This window comes from Trachurus trachurus, assembly GCF_905171665.1.
Source record: "Trachurus trachurus genome assembly, chromosome: 5".
NCBI lineage: Eukaryota > Metazoa > Chordata > Actinopteri > Carangiformes > Carangidae > Trachurus > Trachurus trachurus.
The window spans coordinates 12,754,081-12,767,210 of record NC_139896.1 but is presented as its reverse complement, the minus strand read 5'-3'; the positions used below and the strand labels follow the sequence as shown (position 1 = coordinate 12,767,210).

The following is a 13,130-nucleotide window of genomic DNA, read 5'->3' as shown; positions in this document are numbered from 1 at the left end:
TCTACCTAAAGTCCTGTGTATGTTTATTGCATTCTGCTGCCAGAAACTTGACTGTTAAATCCTTTGAATTTCCAGAGAACTTCTACCAAGATGTGCAATCTCATACTGTTCCATAACTATTATTATAAACTGTTTTAAAGACACTAAAATGGTTGTAAGGTTGCTCAATGATGAGGAAAATGTTCATGACTGTAGTAAGAATCACCAAATAGAAACTTTCAATACGCTTGATATTTTTTATGTTCAGAAAAAAACAGTCATATTCATTAGTTCATTCATATTTTATGTATTATTTTTTTTGGTTTTTCCATTTGCCAGCTATATTTACTAAAAAAAAAAAGAAAGAAAGAAAAGAAATTCATAGATGAAAGAATAAACATTTACTGTACAAATGACAATGCCTTTTAGTTTTTTTTCTCAAAATACATAATAAGCAGGTTTATGCAGGAGCCACAGAGGAGACCTCTGTCTTTGATGTGGATACTTCAGAGCCGTCATCCACCTGTTTACCAAAGAGTTGCATGATGCAGGTGCGGAACTGATGGGGAGAGAATAAATACAATATGTTAAAATGTCAAACACATTTGTTTTGGTCATAGACAGTCAGTCATTGTGGTTTCATGTGACTGTTCGCCCACCTGTCGGTTCATGAAGACATAGATGATTGGGTTGTAGATGGTGGCGCTCTTGGCAAAGTATGCAGGCATGGCAGCGGCCAGAGGATGGAAGGCATATCCAGGGTTAGCCGCGGCAAAACAGGCAAAAACGGTGTAAGGTCCCCAGCACAAACAATATGCCAGGATCATGACAACCACCATTCTGGACACGTCTTTCTCAGCTTTCTGGGTTGACTCTGATTCCTTCTGCTGCAAGGCTACCTGTGAACAACAAATAAACGTAGCATGAGAGTGGGCCAGGCTGTGAACTATAGCCTACTTCATGCTGAAGTATCAAACTGCAGGTAACTTACAGTATGGATAGCCCACCAGACGGCTAGGTAGCACAAGATGATGATAGCCAGGGGAAGGAAACAACATGTGACCATAAGAACAATCATGTAGGACTGCACTCCTGGGTCGTCACTTCCACTGAATACATCCGGTCCACACGAAGTCTTCAGTCCATGGGGCCAGTACCTGGTGCAAGAAAAGGTTTACTTTGTAATGTTTTCTCTGTAGATCTATCACTCAGTTAAAAACCAATAAAACAAAACAAAGAGAGGCTACCTGCTCCAGCCAAAGATGGGGGGAGCACACCACACTGCTGCCCAGACCCAGGAGAACACAATTCCACCTGTGGCCCATTTCTCATCAAACTTGACGTTTCCAAAAGGTTTGCACACAACTACCCATCTTTCCCAGGAGATGATTGTCAGCGACCAGAGAGCAGCGATTCCTGTGTGAAGTGGGACATACAGAGAAGATATTTCACTATATTCAGTCTGGTAAAAATATGATCAAAAATCTTCTATTTTAAAACACGTTTCCATCAGAGAGAGAAAAAATATCGGACTGCTTACCACAAACTGAGACGGTATAGCCCTCAAAGATGCACATTGGGTGTCCCAGAATGAAGTAACCAAAAAACTGGTTGCATACACTGATGGTGCTGGCTAAAACTGTCTCTCCAAGATCAGCAATGGCAAGATTGACCAAGATCCAGTTCAGTGGGTGACGAAGTTTCTTGAACTTAGCTGTGGCCACCAAGACAAGACCGTTGGTGAAGACAGATGCGACGACCACAACAAACATCCAACATGTTGCAAAGTTGTAAGCCCATCGAGGAGCAATGTGGTAGTTGGGACCCTCAAAGGGATCTGTGAAGAAAAATACAATGATCTCACAATTTATAATCTGAAGTGATTATAGAAACATTTTCCTTTTTTCATTTGATGTTTAATATCATTAATGCAAAATGTCTATAGTCTGTCTTGTATTAAATATGCTGCAGAAATCTATTTTTTTCCTAATGTTTGAACAGAGGTGTACAATAAGTCATAGCAAGCTGTTTGCCTGAGACTGTGAATTATGGGACACATCACCAATGTGTTGATTCTTGTTTATTTTGACAGATTAAAATATCGACTTTAGGAGGGCCAATAAGATAAACAAAGTATTTTCAATCTATAGGATTTTAAATAATTCAAGAGTTCATTTGCAAAAGCAGATAACTCAGTTTAAAAAAAAAAATTCAACATTTTTTTAAATTATCATTTACACCAGGTGATATCAGTCAAACCAAATTTGAGTGGCTTTGACCAAAGAGATGAGACATAAAAAAACAGACGTAGCTCAAAAAAATAAAGCTTTATTGAAAACAACACTATGCAAAGAATAATTCAAAAGCATCAGCTCATTTTTTTTCAAAATGGCATTTATCTGCTTTTGCAAATGAACTCTTCATATGTGTTTTGAGCTCACAGATTTAATACTAATTAGATTTTTTTTTTAATTTTCTGAAGTCAATGAAGTGCCTTTAAAGTCAGCAACATGCACTAGTAAATCATTACATTTGAATCTGGCTCAATTTTTTTTAAATCGCTACTTTGTTGGAACCGTAAGGTATTATTGGCGCATTAAATTTATCCAAATACAGTTAACAGTTTGCATATTTAAAAAGACATTTTGTTTGACTATACTCATTATTGGTATTCCTGGTTGTAAGTATTAATATTCTGTGCCAGTCCTTCTTAAAGTTAACCTTTCTATCAATTATTCAGAACATAAAATGATCATACTGTACCTCTGGTGTGGTTGCTGTTTGTGTAAACGAAGGCAGACCCCCTTGTTGTATCGTCATGGTATCGCCTGGCAGCAAATGCTTGTTTTCCCCACTCTTCTGCCATCCTGATCTTAAAAGCAGGCCCTCACCTATCGGCCTTTCTTGACACGTGCAACCTTCTGGGGTGAGTGGTGCAACACATCGGGCTATAGCTTTTATACTTGCACTTCAGAGACCTCTGATAGGATTAGATCACAGTCAAATTACAGCTGTTATGTGACGTTTGACTGTGATACTTGGCAGCGTAGCAATACACTTGTTTTGAACGGTGATTAAAACTATCAGCTAATTAGGTTTAGACACAAAATGCCAGAATAATCTCATTTGAAAGCGGATTTGCACTAACTCAGTTAAGACAGAGATTAGTTGCCAAAGCTTTGACTTACACATGTGTCAATTGTAAGCAATCATTTTCCTCCACTAGTCAATATTGTGTAGTACATAAGACAATGTTGCAGCAGATGGTTTTTTCTTACTTTTAGATGCAGTGAATATGTTTTTACATCAGGACACTTGTATTATGAACTGCATCTGTTGCATTGTTCTCAGTAAATTTGAGGAATTAACAAACACTGGAGAGTTATACACATCAACTTCATTCCATACTGTATGTGATATGGGTCATGAGGACCCAGGTGGGCATGAGAAGACACCCAAGTCTTTAAAGCAGCTTAGGTGGACAAGCGGAGACCCAAGAAACTATAACGTAGACAGTTGGAGTTGCTGACATGTGAGGGAGTTTAATCCCTCCGGAAAGAGAGTTCACTTCAGAACATAGGATTTTTTCAAAACTCCTTTGATCCTGCACCTCACGTCAGAGTCCTCATGGTGGGGGCAAGGTGGAGGGGGATAACACATCCTGATTCATGAGGAAAGACTCAAGAGAAGGATTGCCCAACTAAACAACATGTCAGACATGCACAAGTTCTTTGACCTGCATCAAACAAAATAACAACAATCAGAAATCACAGCAAGTTAGTCGCTATACCATGCTGTATTTGTCATACACACAGAATATGAAGGTGCCACCATTAAGAACCACTGATCACTAAACATAACAACCTAGTTCAATTCCAGTCAGGGCCCTTTGAAATAAAGGCAAATGGATAAAAAAAGAGGAAAGTTTTGAGTGTAATATGGTGAACGTGAAATGATAAAGTGAGGCATAAAACCAAATCTCCCAAAAATATCATTGTAAGTTTTAATTGCAAGTTTTGAAGTTTCATTCATTATTTGTTAAGGATTTTTTCGTCAGTCCTCCACATATTGAAAGGTTCTTAAATAGTATAAACTCTAACAATTAAGGGTTTGTCATTATTCTTAGACAAAAATTATTTTTGTATTAGTTGTCATCTCAAAATATACTATTTTGAATTTAATTCTACATTTGTATATCACCATGAAGACAATTTTAGGAGATACTTAATTGTGGATCTCTTATTTTTCATTTCATTTCTCATTCAAGATTGTTCTGAACAGGTTTTGTCTGCATTGCCTGGTTCAGAGGAGGCCTTGCTAATCAAACACAGATGTTTCTCTCTACCTGGTGCTGGGCCACTAATCAGCACCTGGTCGACCCAATGACATGCAGGTGAAGATTCCTCATGTCCCACCAGATCAAAGCAGATTATACGGACAACTCAGGTTCTTCCACAAAACAGATTTAAAAAGAGTAATTACTTCTGGCATGCTCACTCCATAACACTTTAATCTCTCCGGAACGACAGTTCACTTCAGGAGAAAAACGGAGTTTAACCAAAGCTGCTATTGTGGTTTATTTTAATCTGTGTCCACTTCATGTGCAGGTAGCTATAGCTGCTTCACAGATTTGATAAAAACCTCAAGAGGGACAAGGACTGCACATCAAGAAGAGGACGAAGCCTGAAGCTCAAGAAACCTGTAAACTTTTCTTCTACTTTCTAATTTGTTAATTATACCATAGTCCATTATGCTATTTGTTGTTTCTTTGTATTTGTCGGTGTAATGATGTGATGTTTCGAGGGTAGGTCTGGAATTCCGCTAGTTCTGAACTATTCATGTTTGGTAGAAGTTCACAACTAGCAGAACTCAGATTTGCTCCCGACTAACGACAGGACACGACCACCATGAAAGTCTGGTTCATGCACAGTCAGTCTGACAGCAGGTGGTCTGTCTGTGTGGGTAAAGACAGTTAATGACGAATGAGTGGATGATTACTCTGGTGTGAAATGAGCTGAGCCCCATTTTGCTGCTCAGGCTTGTGTTCAATTCACATCAGGTAATAACCCTTTAATTAGTGTGTCCCTCTGCAGCTCAGATATTCCCTGGTGATGTTTCTTCCCCCCATGTATTGATTCATTTCCTTGCCCTTTCAGCAGCATGTCAGGCAGATGCCATAACCACATGTCTAATAGTGTGTTTTCAGTTGTTGTTGTTTTTATGAGGAGAATATTTATTTTTATTTACACTCTCTAAAAATTCTACTTTTTCTTCCTGTTTTGATGTTTCACCATAAATGATCTGTGTCAACACAGGGACTTGTGTAAATGCTGAGATAATGAGTAATCCTATTCAACTAACCCAGCTCATCTTATTGTACTAAAGTATTTGGAAAAAAGACAAATGTATGTAACAACTTTTGAGGTTATCCTGTAAACAGTGTCAGGTAAAGCCTTTAAGTCTCTGCTTGGTGAGTAAACTAGTGAAGTATCAGCACCACTGTGATCAGCATTGATCTGAGTCTGACTGTCTTTCAATATTGGTCAGATCATCATGCAAATGTTAGAATAGAAATTTTCTGTAGATAAAAACAGAATTGATTATTTTCCAAAAAACTATACAATGCTTGTCGGATAGCAGTTCCAGATGAAGAATAATACAGTACATTGATGTAGTAATATAGTTTACAGATAGTCATGCTGCTGTGGTGCCCTCTGTAGGTTGACTGCTGAACATCCATCTTGTGCACCACTGGTGTTTGGTGTTTTACTCACATTTAAATAAAATTATTATTGATTCCACAGGAAATGGTGATTTTTTAAAAAAGGTTTTCAGACCTGCTGCGGTGCAAAGTTGTAGCACTACAAGGTGGATAACAGATACGAATACGAATTACTTTATTAATCCCCAAAGGGAAATTCATTTGTCTGTCAGTTCATTGACCATTTCCAGAAAATTAAAAACGCCTGATGGCAAAGGATCTTCTTTCTTCGTTCTGCAGCAAAGAGAGAGGAGCCGTGCACCACCGCTGCTTTCCTGGTCCATCAAGGTGTCATGAAGTGGATGATCCGGGATGGAGAAGGACAGAGTTTTAACCACAGTGTTTGTATAGTGCAGATCACCCAACCATATATCCCATTTATAGTTTCAAAAATGTCACAGTGTTTGTGTATCAAATTTTTTGCCTCTTGTGCTTGAATTCTTTCTCTATTGTATTACAAATTGTCTTTCCAGCTCACTGCTGATGTTTTGATTAAGGCGGGATTTCAAAATATCCACAGTGACTTGGAAAGGAAGTTTGGATCTTGAGGTTCTGCTGAGCAACATAACAAATCCAGAGGAAGGGGGAAAAAAGCAGGAATGTTGGTTTGGTTTGTGTATTGTTTGTCCCCAGTCACTGACTTTTGATGGCTCACAACAATGTTAGATAGAAAATAACATGATATATTAAATTTTGAGCACATTTTCAATGTCATTTCTCAATCAGATATCGTGCAAGTCATCGGTTTATTGATTCTTTGTTAGTTTTTACATAGAAATCTGACAGCACATAAACATTCTGAAATTCATTCAAAGATTCATTGAGTAGCTAATAACTACTATGGGTTTCACTGACCTCATTCTGCAGTTGTTCTTCATTTCTCATTTCGAAAACAAGAACTTGAGACAAACTATCATTTGCATCTTTGTTTTTCTCCTAGTGAAGACAAATAATCACTTCATCATGGCGTCAGTTATTTATTTACTTTTTGATTTTTTTTCACATTTTCTCTTTGCATAATATAACTCTTTATCTATAACGATAATAAAATTCACTTTGTCATAACATTTGTACATTCAGTGCTATTTACAAAATGTGGCAGAGAGGAATTTAAGCAGGTCCGACTTTAGAGACTTCAGTCACTGATTGGCTTGTTGAAGAGTCTTCTTCCTCATCACTCATCCCCAGCATCTTCCTTATACATGAGCGGAACTGAAAAACACAAAACGGTCACAAAATTTGTCATTTAGCTAATTGTAACTGAATCCTTTTGGATATACAGGAGCAATATCTAATGAATTGAATAGGGTATTATTTTGGTCCATACAACTCAAATAAATCAGATCAATCAATCACGAAAAAAAATTGATAATTTTTACAGATTGTCTTAGATTTTCTTAGCTGATGGAGCAAACTGTATGTTTTGAAAGCCACCATAAGAGGGCGCCATTAACCATGTCAGCTCCTTATGCAGTTAAGGTTTAGTATCAGGTCAGTTCAGGCATCCTTCTGCCCCTGAGCAGCTTTTTGATCAAAGTGAATCGTCGACAGCGAACCTACCTGTTTGTTGAGGAGGATATAAATAATAGGGTTGTAGACCGTGGAGGCCTTCGAGAGGCAGGAGGGTATGGTGGCCAATCTCAGGTCGAACGATTGCCCTCGGTTGTTCACCACCCACAGGGCGAAGGAGGCGTAAGGCATCCAGCAGACCAGGAAGCCCAGCACCATGACAACCACCATCCTGGTCACCTCCCTCTCTGCCTTCTGGGTGGAGACAGACTCAGCTTGGGCCTTCGCTGCCTGTTTATGGAGAAACACAGAATCAAGTGAAATCAGTTGAGCTGTAATTTACTCACTTTTTGCAATCTACAGAAAACCTGAGACATGTTCCCTACCGATTTCAGCATCAAGAGCAGCTGTGAGTAGCAGAAAACGATGGTAGAGAAAGGGACGGCAAAGCAGAAGCAGAAGAGGAACATCACATAGGACTCGTTGTTGAACTTGTTGTTAGTTGTGTACCAGTCTGGGCCACAGGAGCACTGCATGCCCTCTGGGATGTACCTGGAGATAAAGACAATGTATCAGTCTGTCCGTGTGAGAAAAGCTGTCAGTTTGTGAGAATTAAAAAAAAAAGTGAGTAAAACTGAGTTGTGTTCAGTTTTTGAGATGCTGACCTGCTCCATCCAACCAGAGGAGGAACTGCAGCAAACAAAGCAAACACCCAAGTGAGAGCGCAACAAGCTATGGCATGATGAGGTTTGAAGGCAAAGTTCCCGATTGGCTTGCACACAACCAGCCATCTTTCAAAAGCCACCACAGCAAGAGACCAGAGGCTCACCATGCCTGGAACAAGATAAAAACACAAATAATGATAGATCACACGTCCATCACTGAGCTGCAACTTGCATAAGTTGTTGTAATGCTAACTAAAACATGATAAAGTTGGGATTCTGGGTAATCTGTTAAAATATAAAATATTTATATATGGCCATATATGTGTACCTCATTAAACCAAGAGTAAACCAGAAGAAGAAATTTGTTATGCGTGATGTGCTCTCCTTAGGCGCTTCTTTTTTTTTTTTAAAGAACCATAAATTGCACCACAAATCTATATCAATATGCTCCTTTCTTTTCTAGCAGGCAAAAAAACAGTTACTTTGGTGATTCACCTGGCTAATTGGCTAATATTAGGCTAAATAAAAATGATGTTTAGTCCATAAAGAGCTGTTTTCTTTCACCCTTGATATAAAAAGTGAAATTTAAACTTAGACGTTTCTGATAAATTGATGTTTAGTGTTGTTATTAAGTAATTTTATTGAAGAGAAAAGGCTTTTAAAAAATCTGTATCTGTGTTAGTCCTTGTGCTGTTTACCTCCAAGAGTTGCTGTAAATCCTTCAATCTTGCACCCGAGTGGACCAAGAATCATGTATCTGAAGCCAAAGCAGTAGAAGCAGGTGAAGGAGCCCACAGTGGAGACGAGGAGGTTTGCCACGGCCAAGTTCACCAGAATGTAGTTCAGATGAGACCGGAGCTTCTTATTTTGAGCAGTGCATGCGATGGTGACCGTGTTGATGGCTGTACCACTCACAAACAGGAAAAACATAAAAGCTGACATGGCATAAAAAATTCCTGTGCTTCCTAGGTGATCCTGAGGAACCAGGAACGGGCTGAGGGACGTGATGTTGTTGGTGTCCAGAGGGATGGGGATCCAGAAGTCTTCTGGTAACTCCTCAACACGATTTCCCCTCATTTTGCTCTGGTTGTGTTAAATAAAATTAAATAAAATAAATTAAAAAATGAAGCACTATTCAAAATGACTGTTGGAAAGTCTCAAATGATTTTGTTAGAAGTTAAAATAATAATGCTTCTGGTGCCGTCTCATGGAGGTCTGTCTCTCTCATGTTGAGTTACAGCCGCATTTATAGGAACTTTAAATAATACTTAGGGTCAACTTAACTGGCTCAAGGAGGGGATTTAAAGCTTTGGGTCACAGTCCGCACACACACACACGAACCGCACAGACGATGCACGTACATGCACACAGATCACCAATTCCCATAACAACACCTTTGAGCTAATACACAAGTAAGTATCTCAGTACCAGAGCTGGAAGGGATCATCTGATTACAACTCAGCGGAAGAGACAGTCCTGTGTTTGTGCATCACATAATGTGATCATCAGTGAAATTCAGGGGGTTTGTCAAATACCTTTGAGCCTCAGTAATCCAGGTTGTGGACTGGTTTACTTCAGGCCCCGTGTTAGCCTACTGTCGCTTGACACAGAATCTAATATTTTCAGAGAAGCAGCTTCATCATGTCTTGAGTTGTCCTGAAAACGTATCTTTTCTCCTTTGCGTTCACTCTCAGCTAAGCAAGTAATCTTGGCTCTCTCTCTCTCTCTCTCTCTCTCTTTTACTCTCTTTTTAGTCTCTCTTTTTATTCTAAATTGGTTTAATTGTGCTGGTAAATTAAGTGATTATTATTCTTTGTTTTGTTTTTATTTGTTATAGTGTTTATGATTAACTATATTGTATTTACAGCACTTTGGTCAACTGAGGTTGTTTTAAATGTGCTTTATAAATAAACTGTGACTTGACTTGATTTGAACTTAACAATACAGATCACAAGACCAATGATGTGATAAAGAAATAATTATTGTCAAATTTAAAAAGATGTTTCATGTGACACTGTCTAAGTTATTAATTCATCTGGATTTTTTCTTTGTTTTTTTTATTAAAGTTATGTTTTTCTGTGTTTCAGTAACTGACAAAAAACCCCACAACCACAATGATTTAGGTCAAAACATAGCGTATAGTGAATAGTCTTGATCAAGACCAGGTATTATTCCAATGCAAGTTGTTCAGTCAAACCTAAAATACTGAAATAGTTGAATTAAAAAAAAAAATTGGCTGAGTTCAAAAGTAAGCTACTTTTTTTTTTTTTTTTTTAACTCAAGACATTACTTTATTCCTCCACATTTACAAAACCTAATGATGACAGCCAGCTGCTACAACTCTGTCCACATACCTGGACAAATATTTGTAGGCAGTAAAGTTTGGATGTGGTAACAGCAAACATTTAAAAACAAAGGAATCTGTGGATTTCTGATAAGGGCGTGATGCTCTGATAACGAATCTCCTGTCTCATCTTCATCTACCTCAACATCTTGAACTGAGCTTTTCAAAAACACAGCAACATGACAGTGTGAGAGTTGGATGTGGTTGTTTTTTCTCCTGTAAGATTGTGCACTGCCTATCATATTTTCAAATAAAAGAAAACTAATACAAGTAAAGAACACTACTAAAGTAGTAGTATAAAAGTAAGGCAAGGCAAGGCAAGGCAAGGCATCTTTATTTATATAGCGCATTTCATACCAAGGCAACTCAATGTGCCTATAAAGACAAAACATTTATAAAAAAAAGAAGAAGCATAAGACAGAATAAAAACAAACAAAACACTAAAACAGAGTTAAAAGCAAGAGCAAATAAAAGTAAAAAATAAAATAAAATAGATAAGCTATAGCTCTCAGCAATAAGCATGTGGAAAGATAAATGTTTTTAACCTGGATTTAAAAGTGCTTACAGTTGGGGCTGATTTCAGTTCTGCTGGTAGTTTGTTCCAGTTGTGTGCAGCATAGCAGCTAAATGCTGCTTCACCATGTCTGGTTTGAACTCTGAGCTCTACTATCTGACCTGAGTCAGTAGATCTCAGAGCTCTACTGGGTTTATACTCTACTAACATGTCATTCATGTATTCTGGACCTAAACCATTCAGTGATTTGTAAACCAGTAGCAGAACTTTAAAATCTATTCTGTAGCTGACTGGGAGCCAGTGTAAGGTCTTAAGAACTGGGGTGACTTTGGTGACTGATTTGATATGGCTGTTGAAGGTCAGATCTGAGTCCATCAGCATGCCAAGGTTTCGGACTTGGTCTTTAGTTTCTAAAGACAGTGACTCAAGGTGTTTACTGACAGCAACCCTCTTCTCTTTATTTCCAAAAACAATTACCTCAGTTTTTTTCTTGATTTAACTGAAGGAAATTTTGGCTCATCCAATTTTTGACTTGCTCTAAACAGTGACATAATGACTCTATTGGACTGCAGTCATCTGGAGACAGTGCGAGATATAACTGTGTGTCATCTATGATAGTTGACATTTAGTTCTGTAGAATTTCACCCAAAGGCAGCATACAGGTTGAACAGAAGGGGTCCAAGGACTGACCCCTGAGGAACTCCACATGTCATAGCCACTCGATCGGATTGATAACTACCAATGGTCACAAAATAACTCAGTTCCTCTAAGTAGGACCTGAACCATTTTAGGACTGTCCCGCTGAGTCCTGCCCAGGTTTCCAACCTGTCCAGCAGTATACTGTGATCCACAGTGTCAAACGCAGCACTGAGATCCAGCATGACCAGAACTGACACCTTGCCTGAGTCAGTGTTCAACCTTATGTCATTTAACACTCTAATAAGAGCTGTTTCTGTACTGTGGTGAGGTCGGAAGCCTGATTGAAATTTGTCAAAGAGTCCACTGGAGTTCAAGAAGTTGCTGAGTTGATTAAAAACCACTTTCTCAACGATCTTGGCTATAAAGGGAAGATTTGAGATGGGTCTGTAGTTGGTTAAAGGTGTACAGAAAAGAAAATTGAATTTAAGCCCACTCTGGGTCATAAAATTAATGTAATAACTCATCTATCAGACGTTGTAGGCCAAACTTTGTGCAAAATTCTATTTTTGAGTAAATCCGGGATGAAAGTGTGTATTTTTTTTTCGCATTGGATAATGCAGGCGCACGGATTATACGTCAGCCTGTACACGATTCATCAGCCACTGATATTGGATCCGTAATCCGTCATTCAAACGTCTGAGACACGCACACACACACGGAGCTCGGTCTCGCCCCAAGCTTTGAATATCCCGCCCGCTCGAAAACGACCAATCAAATTCGTTTTCCTTACTCGGGTAAACTCGTGTTGCAGCTCGTGACAACTCGGCGCGACAAACAGGACAAACGGCCATTTCTGTACACCTTTAAAATGGTAGTATCCAATGTTCTCTTTTTTAAGAGTGGCTTGATGGCAGCTACTGTCAGGGGTTTAGGAAACGTGCCTGATTGAAGTGAGCAATTTATTATTTGCTGCAGATCTGTTTGGACAGAGCTTATAATAGTTTTTAAAAAGTCAGATGGTATTGTGTCAAGACAACATGTCGATGTTTTAAGATGCTGAACTGTTTCTTCTAAGGTTTTTTGGTCAACTGTATTAAACTCTGACATTACAGTTGATTTATTCCTAGGTGATTTTAGGGATTGCATCATTGTATTATTTTGCTGATTTGTGTTGATATTTAGCCTTATAGATTTGGATTTTTCATTGAAAAAGTAAGCAAATTTATTGCATTTTTCTGTGGAAAAGAGTTCTGAAACTATCTCTTTTGGGGGGGTTGTAAGCTTATCAACCATAGCAAACAGAGCACGAGTGTTGTTGATGTTCTTATTAATCATTTCAGTAAAGTGTTGCTGTCTAGCCTCGAATAACCCATGGTTAAAATTACAAAGACTTTGTTTGTAGAGGTCATGGTGGATTTGAAGTTTAGTTTTTCTCCATTTACGCTCAGCTTTCCTCCATGGTGTTCTCTGTCTGGTCAAGGTCATCTTAGTTTTAATAGGTGCAATGGTATCAATGACATTTGAGATTTTGCAGTAGTAGTATAAATTACCTTGTGGCTGTTTAGCCTATAGTTACAACACTGTGGGCCCTAGTTTCTTAGACCGAGCGCCAGTGGCGTCCCTAGGCTAAAACATTCGGGGCTAAAGCCCCGGATGTTTTTTAATTAGCCCCGAATATTAATTTTCAAAAAAAAAAAAAAAAAAAAAAAAAAAATTTTT

At 38.4% G+C, this 13,130-nt stretch overlaps 2 protein-coding genes across 2 annotated transcripts; both read right to left on the bottom strand.

Moving 5' to 3' along the window:
* Positions 1–439: 439 nt before the first annotated feature.
* LOC310986236 (red-sensitive opsin) lies at positions 440–2,845 on the bottom strand (the record flags this gene model as incomplete). The annotated part of the gene is made up of 6 exons (XM_083972069.1): positions 440–538; positions 639–878; positions 971–1,136; positions 1,227–1,395; positions 1,520–1,816; positions 2,743–2,845. 6 exons carry the CDS (start codon positions 2,843–2,845, stop codon positions 440–442), a joined length of 1,074 nt encoding a protein of 357 aa, XP_083828195.1.
* A 4,005-nt stretch (positions 2,846–6,850) lies between these two features.
* On the bottom strand, positions 6,851–8,991 carry LOC310985447 (blue-sensitive opsin-like; the record flags this gene model as incomplete). The annotated part of the gene is made up of 5 exons (XM_083971044.1): positions 6,851–6,952; positions 7,301–7,540; positions 7,636–7,801; positions 7,915–8,083; positions 8,613–8,991. The coding sequence occupies 5 exons, from the start codon at positions 8,989–8,991 to the stop codon at positions 6,851–6,853; spliced, it is 1,056 nt and encodes a 351-aa protein (XP_083827170.1).
* Between the last annotated feature and the right edge of the window lie 4,139 nt (positions 8,992–13,130).